Source organism: Hemitrygon akajei, chromosome 25, assembly GCF_048418815.1.
Source record: "Hemitrygon akajei chromosome 25, sHemAka1.3, whole genome shotgun sequence".
Lineage (NCBI taxonomy): Eukaryota > Metazoa > Chordata > Chondrichthyes > Myliobatiformes > Dasyatidae > Hemitrygon > Hemitrygon akajei.
The window spans coordinates 32469562-32486422 of NC_133148.1; the positions used below are offsets into that span (position 1 = coordinate 32469562).

The 16861-nt window shown below is 49.5% G+C and overlaps 1 protein-coding gene across 1 annotated transcript in view; it reads right to left on the bottom strand.

Annotated features, from left to right (window-relative positions):
- LOC140716267 (mitogen-activated protein kinase kinase kinase kinase 5-like) overlaps positions 1-16861 on the bottom strand; it is a 221097-nt gene that overhangs the window by 71075 nt on the left and 133161 nt on the right. Inside the window, exons 19-24 of the mRNA XM_073028877.1 lie at positions 16562-16650; positions 10674-10715; positions 8433-8517; positions 8183-8262; positions 5526-5586; positions 3218-3323 (exon numbers count right to left, since the gene is read on the bottom strand). Coding sequence (XP_072884978.1) covers positions 3218-3323; positions 5526-5586; positions 8183-8262; positions 8433-8517; positions 10674-10715; positions 16562-16650 — 463 coding nt within the window. The remainder of the gene's footprint in view (positions 1-3217; positions 3324-5525; positions 5587-8182; positions 8263-8432; positions 8518-10673; positions 10716-16561; positions 16651-16861) is intronic.

A 16861-nucleotide genomic window follows, 5' to 3' on the forward strand; every position in this document is an offset into this window, starting at 1 on the left:
CAGCAGGCCAGGCAGTATTGACGGAAAAGGGTAAACAATCAACGTTTCGGGCCGAGGCCCCTCTTCTCCACAGATGCTGCCCGGCCTGCTGAGTTCCTCCAGCACTTTGTGTGTGCTGCTCGGATTTCCAGCACCTGCAGATTTTTTCCACTTTTATAACAAGCCAGGGGGTTGTCAAACATTGTCACTAAGACTAGTTGTTCTTTCCCCCCCAAATTCCAGACTACTGAGTGAATTTAAGAGCTACAGATATACAGAAATATGAGGGGCTTAGACAGGAGGTCAGGCAGGTGGGGCTTGGACGGCAACCCGCCTAGGAGAAGGGACACTCTGATTTTAAACCTCCGCTGCCCTGCGGCCATACCCACCCATGGGAAAGGCTTCGGGAGTAAACCCCCAGGAAGAAATCCGGAGCCGGGGTCCCTGAGGCAGTTTGATGTTGTTTACAACTTCATTCTGGCAACCTCTGAGACGACACCGGTGCCAAGCTGTATCGGCCCTTGCCCTTCCCTTGGACAACATCAGTGACACGGAGAGGGGGAGCCCGCTGCATGGGCAACAGCCGGTTCTTCAAATCTTCCCGCCTACGCTTGCATTCTGGAGAGGACACGGTCCCACAATCCCCTGGGATCAACGGCAGCCTACTACCAGATAGGAGGAAATCTATCCCCATTGCAGAGTTGCCTAAAGCGGGAGGGTACATAAGATGATTTAGGTGGGATCTGAGGAGGTAATTTTTCGACCGGGTGGGGGTGGGGAGGAGGGCTGGAATCTGAAATGCATTGCCTGAGGGGATGGGGAGGGGATGGTGCAGCCAGAAACACTCACAAAAGTTCAGTATCTAGATGAGCACATTATTCAGCCAACCAACTGCTGGAAAATGGATCACTACACACTCAGCGGCCACATTATTAGGTACACCCGCGCACCCGCTTGCTAACGCAAATATCCGATCAGCCAATCATGTGGCAGCAACTCAACGCCTGAAAGCAGGCCGACGTGGTCGACGTGTTCAGTCGTTGTTCAGACCGAACCTCACAGTGCGGAAGAAATGTGATCTTTGACCGTGGAATGATTGGTGGTGCCAGATGGGGTGGTTTGAGTATCTCAGAAACTGCTGATCTCCTGGGATTTTCCGCGCACGGAAATCTGTAGAATTTACAGAGAATGGTGCAAAAAAAAACAAACAAAAAAAATCATCCAGTGAGCAGCAGTTCTGTGGGTGAAAGAACTTGTTAATGAGAGAGGTCAGAGGAGAATGGCCAGACTGGGTCAAGCTGACAGGAAGGTGACAGTAACTCCAATAACCACACGTTACAACAGTGGTGTACAGAACAGCATCTCCGGACGTACAACATGTCAAACCTTGAAAGTGGACGGGCTACAGCGGGAGAAGACTATGACTATGACGGTACACTCTGTGGTCTGTGCGGTGGTCAGCAGCACAGGAGCGCCGCAGGGAACTGTACTCTCTCCGGTCCTGTTCATCCTGTACACATCAGACTTCCAATATAACTCGGAGTCCTGCCATGTGCAGAAGTTCGCTGACGACACGGCCATAGTGGGGTGTGTCAGGAATGGACAGGAGGAGGAGTATAGGAAACTGATACAGGACTTTGTGATATGGTGCAACTCAAACTACCTGCGTCTCAATATCACCAAGACCAAGGAGATGGTGGTGGACTTTAGGAGATCTAGGCCTCATATGGAGCCAGTGATCATTAATGGAGAATGTGTGGAGCAGGTTAAGACCTACAAGTATCTGGGAGTACAGTTAGACGAGAAGCTAGACTGGACTGCCAACACAGATGCCTTGTGCAGGAAGGCACAGAGTCGACTGTACTTCCTTAGAAGGTTGGCGTCATTCAATGTCTGTAGTGAGATGCTGAAGATGTTCTATAGGTCAGTTGTGGAGAGCGCCCTCTTCTTTGTGGTGGCGTGTTGGGGAGGAAGCATTAAGAAGAGGGACGCCTCACGTCTGAATAAGCTGGTAAGGAAGGCGGGCTCTGTCGTGGGCAAAGTACTGGAGAGTTTAACATCGGTAGCTGAGCGAAGGGCGCTGAGTAGGCTACGGTCAATTATGGAAAACTCTGAACATCCTCTACATAGCACCATCCAGAGACAGAGAAGCAGTTTCAGCGACAGGTTACTATCGATGCAATGCTCCTCAGACAGGATGAAGAGGTCAATACTCCCCAATGCCATTAGGCTTTACAATTCAACCGCCAGGACTTAAGAACTTTTTAAAAGCTATTATTAATGCTTTTTGAGATAGTGATTTAGATGCATAACATATTTTTTACTGAGTTAAGTATTGTATGTAATTAGTTTTGCTACAACAAGTGTATGGGACATTGGAAAAAAAAGTTGAATTTCCCCATGGGGATGAATAAAGTATCTATCTATCTATCTATTAGGTGAACGAGGTATCTGATAAAGAGGCCGCTGACTGCAGGTAGATGTGATAGTCAGAAATGACATGATGGGCCAAAGGGCCTGTTTCTGTGCTGTATGGCTCTATAATCTGCTGCAAGTGAGAGTTGAACTTGAGTCTCTGAAAAGTTTGTCGAATCACTTAATGCTGTGTGACCACTACGTCCAGTGTTTGCGGACAAAAAGAACTTGGGCCACGAACAGCCAGGCCAGTACGCTGCTTCCCTGGCTGCCCCATAACTGGTCCACTTACATTACGGACACAAAGATTCTGCAGAGCAACACACACAAAACGCTGGAGGAACTCAGCAGGTCAGGCAGCATTTGTGGAAATGAATAAACAGTCGCCGTTTTGAGCTGGGAGTCTCCATCAGGACTGGAAAGGAAGGGGGAAGATGCCCGAATAAAAAAGGTGGGAGGAGGGGAAGGAGGATAGCTAGAAGGTGATAGGTGAAGCCAGTTGGGTAGGAGAGGTAAAGGAGTCTGACAGGAGAGCAGAGTGGACCGTTAGATGAAGGAGAGGCACCAGGGGAGGAGATAGGCAGACAAGACGAGAAGGTAAGTGGGGAGGGAGAAGAAAATAAACAAATTTCCAGCAGGAGAAATCGAAGTTCGTGCCATCAGGTTGGAAGCTACTGAGATGGAATATGAGGAGATGCTCCTCCCACCCTCGGCAGAAGGTGAGGCCATGGGCCAACATGTCAGAACAGGACTGGAGACAGGAAGCAACGCGGTTGGATTCCGCTTAACTATCTCAGCAGTGCCCGGCTCGGCTCAGCCTTACCTGGCTAAGAGTCGATGTGTTGGAATGTGAACCATTGATCTCTGTTCCTTTTTGGCCTGTTCGTAAAGTCCCAACAGGCTGTGAGAGTGTAGCTGCATCGCCTTCCCTGGAAGGACAACCGAAACCTGTTAACAGCGGCACGCATACTGTGACAGCAATGCCCCCTCTAATTTGTAATGACCGGTGAGCACAAAAATCTCGTGCTGCGCCATTTTTTACGCCCAGTGACTGAATAATCTCTTCAATAAAAACTTCATAAATAAGACAGTTACAGAATCTGCAGACAAACTCCACGTTATCAACACTGTCCTTACCAGACACCGGAAAAGGAAACGCGACTGTGTAGAACAGAAGGCCGTCCCTATAGAGCAGAGATGGGGAGGAATTTCTTTAGCCAGAGGGTAGTGAATCAGTGGAATTCGTTGCCATAGGCAGCTGCGGAGGCCAGGCCATTTGGTAAATTTAAAGCAGAGGTTGACAGGTTCTTGATTTGTAAGGGAGTCAAAGGTTATGAAGAGAAGGCAGGTGGGAAAATAGATCAGCCATGATGGAATGATGTTACAGTATTGATGGGCCAAAGGGCCTAATTATGCTCCTGTACCTTAAGATCTTTGCAAGTGATTCCAGGAATGAGGAGGTTTGGTTACTGCAGAAGTTGGGTTTGGAAGAGTTAAAGGAGTTACTCAAAGTTATTAAAAACTTACGAAGACAGGGTTATTGAAGTTATTAAATGAAACAAAGGTTTGGTCAGTGGAGGGGGTTAATCGCAGGGAAGGTTTCAATGACAAAAGGTGGGTAGACCAACAAAGTGAAAAAGTAAGCTCAAGAGATTCTGCAGATGCTGGAAATCCAGAGCCACACACACAAAATGCTGGAGGAACTCAGCAGGCCAGGCAGCGTCTATGGAGAGGCAAGTACACAGTTAACGTTTCAGGACACATTCTGGTAGAAAAGTGCCTCTCACATGTCAGAGTTGGTCAGGTGGACCTGCCAAGGAGTGGGAGAGGTAGGTAACACTTGGGTGCATCTATCAGATGCCAATTCCAAGCTCAAGAGTCAGATTCTTATTTATCACATGGACATCAGGACACAGTGAAACGTGGTGTTTGTGCTAAGCTCCACCACTAAGCAGTGACTCCCACACGTCAGAGGCAGTTGAGACCTCAACTGGCCCTGGAGACCCTCCTTTGGGTGTGAGTGTCCCGGCCAGACTTCAAAGTTCAAAGAAAATTTAGTATCATAGTACACATATACCAACCACATGCTACCCTGAGAATCGTTTTCCTGCAGCTATTCACAGTAGGACAAAGAGATCAGCTCTTTGAGTGATTGACATTGAGTGAGAGGTTGTTGCTGTGGCACCACTCAGCCAGATTTTCCATCTCCCTCCTAAACACTGATTCGTCACCACTTGGGCTTCAGCCAACAGCAGTTGTGTTGATTTTGGAAACTTTTAACAGAAAACCCTACAAAGAGCAGCGGGTACGGCCCAGTCCATTATGGGTAAAGCCCTCCCCCGCCGTCGAGCACATCGACATGAAACGCTGCCGCGGGAAAGCGGCGTCCGTCATCAGGGACCCCCCCCCCCCCCACCACCCAGGTCAGGCTCTCTCCTCGGGCAGCTGCCATCAGGAGCAAAAGTAAAGTTTGTGAGACCTGTAGAATTTTCTCTATTTCTGCATAAACATGACCTAAAGTGTGGTCAGATCTTCACACGAGTCCCAAAACTAGATAAAGAGAGCCTTATGGAGGGCAATGGTCCCGGTGCAGGTTGATGGGAGTAGGTAATTCAAATGGTTCGGCACAGGCTAGATGGGCCAAAGGGCCTGCTTCTGTGCTGTATTCCTCTATGACTCTATAACATGGCACCAGCCTATTAGTTATGGATTTTTTTTTAGCCCAGCGTTGATACCAAGGACTGAATGGCCCCCTAATTGCACATTTCCATAATTTCTCTCTCTCTTCCCTAATCGCACATTTCCATAATTTCTCTCTGTCTCTCTCTCTCTCCCCTAGTCGCACAGTTCCATAATTTCTCTCTCTCTCTCTCTCTCTCTCTCTCAGCCAAAGCAGTGAGAGTTTCGAGCTCTGCTTTGAGTCAGTTTTCTCAAGTGACGTGATAACCCTTCTGCAACTGAAGATTTGTGGTTAGCTTGTCAGATAGGGGGAAGTTCTGAGGATGTACACAGCCCCAAATTTCGGCTCTACATCTGCACACGCCCTTCCTTGTGCATGCAATTGTTTTCCTTCAGAGAAGATATTTTGATGAGTTGAGATAAAGAAGCTCTCAGCACAGGAGCGGTCTTACCTGAGATACTGATTAACATGTTGCTGACAACGTAGACCCAAGTACAGCGTCCTGGATACAGCTGTGAGGCATAAAGAGAGGTTTAAGTGCCATTTTACCCTGATCTCGCCCATGCAAGTGGCACACAGACAGGGGTTATACATGGGTGCTAAGGCATGTAATGGAGACAGTCACAGCCGATGTACAGATAGGCAGATAAAGCCACTGCACTCAGGCACAAAAAAGAGCAGGTCTGAATGCAAGTTACAGGTAATCCAGGCAATGCACGAAAAACTAAAACTTAACTAATGGTCGCAGGCGACAAAAATCAAATCAAGGTTAATTATCATACAGACCATGCGTAGATACAGTGAAACAAGGCAGTGTCCCTCTGGGGCCAAGATGCATTTAAAATGGCAAGCAAACATTCAAAAATAGCGAGTAACGTAATTCAAAATATCGAGCAAAGAAGCATATTCGCTCAAAAAAAAAACACATATGTAGTCCGAGACCCTCAGCGACAGATGTCCGGCATTCGATGGTACAGTCTCCCGGCGGTGTACGGACGCACGCAGTCCAGCCTGTCATGCCACCGCTCGAACACCAGGGGGCAGCACTGACGGGAGGGGCCAGGCCCCGGCCGCGCTCAGCCATGCTGTTACTTTACTTGCTATTTTGGAATGGTTACTCGCTATTATGCGAGCGTTTGTTAAGCTTTAGTTTACATACAGGGAGCACGAGTGTATTGTCAGCATACAGTATGTACATAAGATGTCATGTGCAAAGGTCACAAGGGGTAATATACGCACAGGACTCTGCACAGTTAGGAAGCACAGTCAAGGCCAATCTGTACACGTAACTCACAATAAAATACCATAAATTTTCAAGTGTATCTACAACTTGGGTTTAAATATGTTCATACTTATCAATATAAATGAGAAAACTGTATACCCTTATGAATTAATGGATGCTGTATATGAATATATCCACACTCTACAGTACTGTGCAAAAGTTTAGGCACAGATATATATATATATATATATATATATATATACACACACATATATTGTTATTTATTATACATATGTTGCCTAAGACTTTTGCTCAGTACTGTAGTAATTTTATGTATTGCACTGTACTGCTACCGTTAAAAAAAAAATTTCATGAGATATATGAGTGTTGATAAACCTGATTCTAATCTGGACCTCTTGTGGACTGAGAGTGGGAAGGGGGCAGGGAGAGGGGAATCATGGTTGGGAAAAGGGGAACGGAGAGGGGAGGGGGGCGGGAATCTGCACAGTACCCCTTTGTTTGCGCCTGGATGCAGACATGTATTGGAATTGCACACACACACGGTGCTGGAAGAACTCAGCAGGCCAGGCTGCATCTGTGGGAAAATTAAAATTACAGTCGACATTTCGGGCCGAGTCCCGCCGAAGGGTTTCGGCCCAAAACATCGACTGTACTTTCTTCCCCACTGACGCTGCCTGGCCCGCTGAGCTCCTCCAGCACCGTGTGTGCGTGATGCTTGGATTTCCAGTGTCTGCAGACTTTCTCTTGCTTACGTATTGGAACTGGCTGATTATTGTCACATGTACCACAATGAAGTGAAAAGCTCGTCTTGCACACCGTTCGTAGAGATCAGATATCACGCAGAGCCTTGAGCTAGAACAGAGTGAAACACTAACAATGCAGAATAAAGTGTCACAGCTACAGAGGGAGGGCAGTGCAGTAAACGATAAATTGCAAGATCATAACGAGGGAGGCTGTGAGGTCAAGAATCCATATGATAGACAATAGGTGCAGAAGTAGACCATTCGGCCCTTTGAGCCTGCACCGCCATTCTGAGATCATGGCTGATTATCTACTATCAATACCCGGTTCCTGCCTTGTCCCCATATCCCTTGATTCCCCTATCCATAAGATACCTATCTAGCTCCTTCTTGAAAGCATCCAGAGAATTGGCCTCCACTGCCTTCTGAGGCAGTGCATTCCAGACCCCCACAACTCTGTCCTAAATGACCTACCCCTTATTCTCAAACCATGCCCTCTGGTACTGGACTCTCCCAGCATCTGGAACATATTTCCTGCCTCTATCTTGTCCAATCCCTTAATAATCTTATATGTTGCAATCAGATCCCCTCTCAATCTCCTTAATTCCAGCGTGTACAAGCCCAGTCTCTCTAACCTCTCTGCGTAAGACAGTCCGGACATCCCAGGAATTAACCTCGTGAATCTACGCTGCACTTCCCCTACAGCCAGGATGTCCTTCCTTAATCCTGGAGACCAAAACTGTACACAATACTCCAGGTGTGGTCTCACCAGGGCTCTGTACAAATGCAAGAGGATTGTACAAGAAGTCTGAATGCAGGTGGGTAATGCCCACCTCGAGCTTGGTGGGACGTGCTTTCAGGCTTTTGTGCTTTCTGGCCGATGGGGGGGGGGGTGGGGGGGGGCGAGAAGGAGCATGTCCAGGGTGGGTCGGGTCTTTGAGTAGTCTAGCAGCAAGAAGTGATGTACTGAGCTGTCTTTACAGGTCTTGACGGTTTCTAGCAGGCAAGGGCAAAACAGGGTGTGTGTGTGTGTGTGTGTGTGTGTGTGTGTGTGTGTATGTCTGGTGGGTGCGTGTGATTGCGTGTGCGTTGTATACACGTGACCGTGAACACACTTGGCCTCACCAGTTCTAATGTGGCTTCCTGCAGCTCGTTTAGGTTCAGGGTGTAGATCCCTTCCTCTGACCCCAGTATGAGGTGCTGGGCTGTAAAACAAAGATCGGCCAGTTACCCACGGCCACACACTGTCACCGTTGCCACGGTTACTTCATCAGTCTGTATCTCACTGTCAATTAATCCAAAAAACACTTGAGATGAAGTCCGTTGATGGGAGACGGTTCAGGTCACAGTCGGTGCGCGCTACAGGCAGAATTACCTCTGGTGTTGGGGTGTGTCCACGATGTCACACAATTAACCTTCAAGGGACAGCCATTAAACACTTTCTGTAGCGGGACCTCCACCTGAAACAGACACTCCACGCAGTGAGCAACGAGAGACCCTCAGACGACCCCTCCGTTTCTAGGGTACACGTGGCAGTAACCGTTACGAGGCGTCGCACGTGGGACGAGCGTCGGAGGACGGTCGCATCCCCTCCCAACCCGGTGTGACGCGCCGACGCCCACAGTTAACGCGGCTGGACCCAAAACAGACACCCCAGACTCCAGCACCGCAACCCAAAGTTAAAACAGAGACCGCCCCTCTCCAACCCCAGGGAACACTGCGAAGATTATCTTTATTTTTCACATGTCCACCGAAATACCGAAACCGGCAGCAAAACGCGTTGCTCGCGTCAACGATCGACACAGTCCGAGGGCGCGCTGGGGGGGCAGCCCGCAGGTGTGGCCATGCTTCACGGCACGTCCGTAACTCGCTGACCCTAACCCATGTGTCTTTAGGAATGTGGGAGGAAACCGGAGCACTCGGAGGAAAACTTCACGGTCCCAGGGGTGGGGGCGGGGAAATTATAAACTCCTTACAGACTTTGGCGCGAATCGAACCCTGATCTTTCCGATCTCTGGCGCTGAAGCTGACCTTAAGACATTGACTGCCCTCCCCCATCTTGGGTCAAGCAGACGCCTCTGAGACCAGAGTGTGCACCCTGGGGTGGGACCACGCCTGTCAAGGTCCCCTCACAGGCCTCTCCCCTCATGCCCTGATGTGGAACAGCTGGAACTCTCCCCATTCTCGCCCATTACACCCACGGCCCACTCACTCAGCCCCGAAACGTCAGTCCCCATTCTTGGAAAACACAGCGACCCATTGCACAGGACGCACATCGTCCAAACTGTACGATGTTTGAACATACAGTACTGTGCAAAAGTCTTAGGCACATACAGTATACATAGCTAGGGAGCCTAAGACTTTTGCACGGTATTGTAGTAAAGGTTTGTAAATGTCTGTGAAGAGTACGAGCTTCAGGTCGTATACTGTATACATTCTCTGATATTAACTGACTTTTAATTTTATGTATTGCACTGCACTGCATTTATTTCAAGGGGAATAGAAGATAAAATCAAGGAAATAATGCTGACACTTTATAAGACACTAGCCAGGCCGCACTTAAGAGTATTGTCAACAGTTTTGGGCCTCATATCTCAGGAAGGAGGTGTTGTCATTGGAGAGGAGGTTCACAAGGACGATTCCGGGAATGAAGGGGTTAACATATGAGGAGCGTTTGGCAGCTTTGCACCTGTACTCACTGGAATTTAGAAGATCGTGTGGGGATCTCATGAAACCTACCGAATGTTGAAAGGACTGGATAGGGTGGATGTGGAGAGGATGTTTCCTGTGGTGGGGGTATCCAGGGCTAGAGGGCACAGCCTCAAAATTGAGAGGTGACCCTTTAGAACAGAGGTGAGGACAAATTTTTTAGCCAGAGTGCGGTGAATCTGTGCAATGCTCTGCCACAGACTGCGGAGGCCAAGTCCGTGGGTATATTGAAGGCAGAAGTCGATTATTTCCTGATTGGTCAGGGCATCAAAGGATATGGCGAGAAGGGGTTGAGTAGGTTCTGGGATCAGCCTTGTTGGAATGGTGGAGCAGATTCAATGGGCTGAATGGCCTAATTCTGCTCCTATGTCTCATAGTCTTACTGCCGCAGAGAAGAAGAACAAATTTCATGACGTATGTGAGTGATGATAAACCTGATTCCGATCTGGGTCTCTGTTGTGGACTGAGAGTGGGAAGGGGGCAGGGAGAGGGGAATCGTGGTTGGGAAAAGGGGAACGGAGAGGGGAGGGAGAGGGAAGCACCAGAGAGACATTCTGTGATGATCAGTAAACCAATGAATCAAATGACCTTGCCGGGTGTCTCAGGGAACCACCTCCCCGTCCTTGGCACTCCTTCTCTGCCACCTGACCCACACCCCTCCCACAGCGCTCCGCCCTGGCCTTCCCCAACATTCTTCGCTCCTGCCAGATTTACAAACTCACGCGGACAAATACAGTGCTGTGCAAAAGCCGTAGGCACCCCAGCTACGTATAGATGTGCCTCAGACCTCTGCGCAGTGCTGTGCACTGCGACTCCTCGCCCAGAGCTCGCTCTCTCACGGGGTGAAGCCCCTCCGCTCGCAGACCGTAAGGCAGCGCCCACCCCTGCCAGCAGGCTCGTCACTCACCTCCACCTTCTGAACAAGAGGGGCTTCCGAATCAGGCACCACCTGCAAGGAGAGACAAAGCAAAGCTTGAGTTGTGTTGCCCTCACAAGGGGGGTGGGGGTTCCAACCCATGGAACAGAAGATGGTGGACCAGCTCGGTGTAGAAGCCAAGTGGACCAGCGACAAGGGATGACCACTTAGAACGGAGATGAGGAGGGATTTGTTTAACCATATAACAATTACAGCACGGAAACAGGCCATCTCGGCCCTTCTAGTCCATGCCGAACGCTTACTCTCACCTAGTCCCACCGACCTGCACTCAGCCCAAAACCTTTAGCCAGAGGGTGGTGAATCTGTGGCATTCGTTGCCACAGACGGCTCTGGAGGCCAAGCCTCAGGGCTTGGATCAGCACGTGGAATTGTGACACTGCAGCCAAAAGCGAGACTTAATTTCAGGAGGGGCAGGACCGGCAGCTCGATATTCCAGGGTTCTGCCATTTTGGACGTGATTGAGCCGGAGGAATGGGGTTGGCGTTACTTGTCGGGGAAAACGTCATGGCAGTGCTCGGTCAGGACAGCCTGGAGAATCATCTAGTGCACCGGGGAACGAGGAAGGTATGATCATATTTATGGGATTATATCACAGACCGCCCAACGGTCCGTGTGATTCAGAAGAGCAAATTTGTGGACAGATTGCAAGAAGCACAAGGTCATTTTAACTTCTCCACATATTGGCTGGGATTCCCATACCGTAAAAGGGCTGGATGGGGAAGAGTTTATCAAATGTTCTCAGTCAAGTTCCCTTAATCAGTACATAGAAGTCCTGACTGGCAAGGGTATTATAGTGGGTCTATTATGGAACGAGAAGGGGCAAATGAAAGAAGTTTGTGAGGGGGACACTTTGCATTTAGTGTTCATAATTCCATTAGTTTCAAGGCAATTATGGAAAAGCTTAGGTCTGGTCCTCAGGTTGGGAGTCTAAATTGGAGAAAGGTAAACTTTGATGGTAACAGAAAGGATCAGGCAAGTGTGGATTGGGCCAGGCTGTTTTCCGGAAAAGGTGTGCCTTCGAAAGGGAAAGTTTGAGAGTAGTTTGTATGTTCCTGTCAGAACAAAAGGCAAAGGTAACAGGTTTCGGGAACCTTGGCTTTCGAGAGATATTGAGGCCCTGGTTAAGAAAAAGAAGGAGATGCTCAGCAAGAATCGGCAGGCAGGAACAAACGAGGTACTCGGGGAGTGTAAGAAACGCAAGAGAACGCTTAAGGAGGAAATGGGGAGGACTAAAAGAAGGCCTGAGCTTGCTCTAGCAGACAAGGTGAAGGAGAATCCCAAGGGCTTCTACAGATATATTAACAGCAGAAGGATAGCAAGGCCCTCTGGAAGAGTGGTAATCTATACGTGGAGCCGGAAGAGATGGGGGGAGATGTTAAACAGATATTTTGCCTCTGTATTTACTTGGCAGATGGACACAGAGTCTATCGATGAGAGGCAAAGCAGCGGTGAGATCACGGACCCCAGACAGATTACAGAGGAGGAGGTGTTTGCTGTCTTGAGGAGAGTTAGGGTGGCTAACTCACCAGAGCCTGACCAAGCGTTCCCTCTGACCCTGTGGGGGGGGGGGGGGGGGCTAGTGCTGAAATTGCAGGAGCCCTGGCAGAGGTATTTAAAACATCCTTAGCCATCGGTGAGGTGCCAGAGGATTGGCAGACGGCTAACGTTATTCCACTGTTTAAGAAAGGCTCTAAGAATTAGCCAGGAGATTACAGGCCGGTGAGCCTGACACCAGTAGTGGGTAGATTATTGGAAGGTATTCTCAGGGACCAGATATTTAAGTATTTGGATAGACAGGGACTGATTAGGGACAGTCAGCATGGCTTTGTGCGTGGTAAGTCAGGTCAAACCGATTTTATGAAGTTCTTCCAGGGAGTTACCATGGAAGTTGATGAAGGGAAGGCAGTGCACTTTGGGAAGGCATTTGGTAAGGTCACAGTTCGGAGGTTGGTCAGGAAAGTTCAGTCGTGGCACAGGCAGCAATCTGGAGGTCCTGCTTCTCAGCTCTCTACCTATCTCCCCACATATTCTCTCCTCAGGACCCCTTCTCTTTTCCTACCTCTGTGTTGCTACCAACATGTGCCACGACTTCTGGCTGCTCACTCTCCCCCTTTAGAATGCTGTGGACCCAATCTGAGACATCCCTGACCCTGGTACCTGGGAGGCAACACACCACTGGGGTGTCTTTTTTCACATCCACAGAATCTCCTGCCTGCTCCTCTAACTATGGAATCCCTTATCACTCCTCCCCTCCCTCCCCTCCTCAAGTCAAGTTTACTGTCATTTCGACCATAAACTGCTGGTACAGTACACAGTAAAAACGAAACAACGCTCCTCCAGGACCCTGGTGCTACATGAAACAACACAAGGCTACACTAGACTATGTGAGACAGCGCAAGCTACACTAGACAGACAGACATACTTTATTGATCCCGAGGGAAATTGGGTTTCGTTACAGTCGCACCAACCAAGAGTAGTGTAGAAATATAGCAATATAAAACCATAAATAATTAAATAATAATGTTAATCATGCCCAGTGGAAATAAGTCCAGGACCAGCCTATTGGCTCAGGGTGTCTGACACTCTGAGGGAGGAGTTGTAAAGTTTGATGGCCACAGGTAGGAATGACTTCCTATGACGCTCAGTGTTACATCTCGGTGGAATGAGTCTCTGGCTGAATGTACTCCTGTGCCTAACCAGTAAATTATGGAGTGGATGGGAGACTATGTAAAACAACATAAAAACTAGACTACAGTCCTGCACAGGACTACATAAAGAGCACAAAACAGTGCAGGGCAGTACAATAATTAATAAACAAGACAATAGGCACAGTAGAGGACAAATTACAATATAATAATAAATGATGTAGATGTCAGTCTGGACTCCGAGTATTGAGGAGTCTGATAGCTTGGGGGAAGAAACTGTTGCACAGTCTGGTCGTGAGAGCCTGAATGCTCCGGTGCCTTTTGCCAGATGGCAGGAGGGAGAAGAGTTTGTGTGAGGGGTGCGTGGGGTCCTTCATAATGTTGTTTGCTTTGCCAGAGACCTGACCACTGGGGCTTTCTCCTGCTAGTTCACCCCCCCCCCCCCAAAACAGCATCCAAAACAGTAAACCTGTTCTTGAGGAGAACAGCCACGGTACTCGGTACTGGCTTCCCCCTCCTGTGTCCTGCACCTTGGGTGTAACTACCTCCCCGTACGTCTCGTTAATCAGTCCCTCAGCCTCCCGAATGATCCGAAGTTCGTCCAGGTCCAGCTCCAACTCCGTAACGCGGCCTGAAAGGAGCTGCAGCTGGGTACACTTCTTGCAGGTGTAGTCACCAGGGGCACGGGAGATCTCCCTGACTTCCCACAGCTCGCAAGACGAGTATTCAGCTATCCTGGGATGATTGAGGAGGACAAACAGACCTGCTGATCAGCACCACCACCCCCAGTCTCCATTATGCAACGAGCAAAAAGTGCAGATGCTGGAAACCTAAATTAAAGAGGGAAAATTCTGGAAAGTCAGCAGGTGAGGCGGTGTTGGGGGGGGGGGGGAGAGGGAGAGAAAGAGAGAGGAGGGAGAGAGAGTGAGGAAAGAGGGGAGGGAGAGAGAGACAGGAGGAGTGAGATAGGGAAGGAATGAAAGAGGGGTGATAGGGAGAAAGAGAGAGGGGAGGGAGAGAGAGAAGGGGAGGAAGTGAAAGAGAGGGAGGGGAGGGAAGGAGGGAGGGAGAGAGCAAGAGAAAGAGTGAGAGGGGAGGGAGAAAGATGGACAGATATCACTTAACCTCCCAGCTCTTTATGTCATCCCTCCCTCCTCAGGTTTCACCTATCACCTTGTGCCTCTCTCTCCCCCCACCTTGGCTTTTTTCCCTCCAGTCCTACGGAAGGGTTTTGGGCCGAAGCGTCGACTGTACTTTTTTCCCACAGATACTGCCCGGCCCGCTGAGTTCCTCCAGCACTGTGTGTGGGTTGTAGATAAGAGCTTTCAGTCTGCATTGACCCACCACCGCAGTACCGCCCGGTCCCAGCAGGTGGCACTTCAGTCGCGCGTGCCACCCCCCAAGTGGGACAGCAGCGCCCCTCGGAGGGAACTGGTGGAACCGCAGTTTCCTACAGCATCCTTAAAGGAGCCCCCACAACTGAGAACGTCGAACCCCCAGTGAGAACACTGATCCGTGAAGTGACAGTTCAAACGTGCACAGAACAAAGGGGAAGGAGGGTATATATAATTGAGGGTATCCTGACTGGGTGTATTATGGTCTGGAATGGCAATTTGAATCCGCAGGAGTTGGTATCATGCCATTTCGTTCATTGTACAAGCATCTGCTTAAACATCAAACCTGCCACTTCACCTCTGGTCTGTCATCACTCACCCACCACTACCAGAGAGTAGAGCAAGGGCAGGCAAACTCCACGGATATAGGCCCTTCAGCCCATCGACTCCATGCTGACCACCAACCACCCATTTACACAAATCCCACTGCATTCTCCCATCAACTACCCCCCAGTGTTTACCCCTCTCCCACACACACCAGGGGCAATTTACAGCGGCCAGTTAACCTCCCAACAGCATGGGGAACCAGAGCTCCCGGGGGAACACAAGTGACAAGGGAACGTTTTAGAAATAGGAACAGGAGTAGGCCACCTTGCCCGTCGAATCCGTTCTGCCATTCAATAAGACACAGGAGCAGAATTAGGCCATTCAGTCCATTGAATCTGCTTTGCTATTCCATCATGGCTGATTTATTATCCCTCTCAACCCTCTCCCCGTAACCTTAGACATCCTGACTAATCAAGAACCCATCAACTTCCATTTTAGTGATGTGGCCTCTAAAGTCACTCCATGGCAATGGATGATTTCTGCAGAGTCACCACCCTCTGGCTAAAGAAATTCCTCCTCATCTCTATTCTAAATGGACATTCCTCTATTCCGATCTGTGCCCTATGGCCCTAGACTCCTCTACTGTAGGAAACATCCTCTTCCCAGGGGCACATAACCGCTCATGATGCTTCAAGTGCAGTCTGACCAATGCTTTATAAAGCCTCACATTACGTCTTCGCTTTTATATTCAAGTCCCAACATTGTATTTACCTTCCTCACCACCGACTCAACCTGCAAGTTCACCTTTAGGAAATCCTGAAAGAAGACACACAGGTCTCTTTCCACCTCTGATTTTTGAATTTTCTCCCCATTTACGAAATAGACTACAGCTTTATTCCTTCTCCCAAAGTGCATGACCATAGACTTCCCGACACTAAATTCCACCTGCTCCCTCTGTGCCCATTCTCTCAATCTGTCCAGGTCCTCCTGCAGGCTTCCTGCTTCCTCAACACCACCTATCTTTGTATTCTCCGCAAACTTGGCCACGAAGCCATCAACTCCGTCATCCAGATCGTTGACGTACGATGTGAAAACAAGCGGTCCCAACCCCAACCCCTGTGGACCACCACCAGTCACCCGCAGCCCATCAGAAAAGTCCCCCTGTATTCCCACTCTTTGCCTCCTGCCATGCTAGTATATTTCCTGTCATACCACGGGCTCTTAACAGCCTCGTGTGCGGCACTTGTCAAAGGCCTTCTGGAAATCGAAGCACACAACATCAAGTGACTCTCCTTTGCCTACCCTGCCTGTTATTTCCTGAAAGGATGACAACAGATTTTTCCCCTTAAGGAGACTATGCAGGCTTTGGCTTTTTTACCAAGTGCCTCCAAGCACCCCGAAACCTCATCCCTAATAATAGACTCCAACACCTTCCCAACCACTGGCTTAGAATTTCCTTTCCTCTGCCTCCCTCCCTTCTTAAAGAGTGGAGTGACATTTGCAACCTTCCAGCCCCCCACCCCCCGGAACTATTCCAGTAAATGTGACCTACCGATCTCTCCTTCTTCTCCTTCCTCCGAGGCAGCAGAGGCGGGGTCCCTCCTGTGTCCCTGGCGAGGTGACTCGCCCACTGGCTGGGATCTGGCGGGGCAGACGTGGAAAGTGGTTAGGCCGGCTGCTGTCACACCCGGGGGGCTCCCCCCACCCCCCCCCCCCGTCCAACCCGAAACTAGTCTGGACGGGAAGGAGGAGAGGGTCCTGGTAATACAGTGTCAGTCTCACCTCGAATCAGGTTGTGGGTTCAAGCCTAGCTTGGGGGTGGGAAGAGAGGTGAAATTGTGAGCCGGCTCTC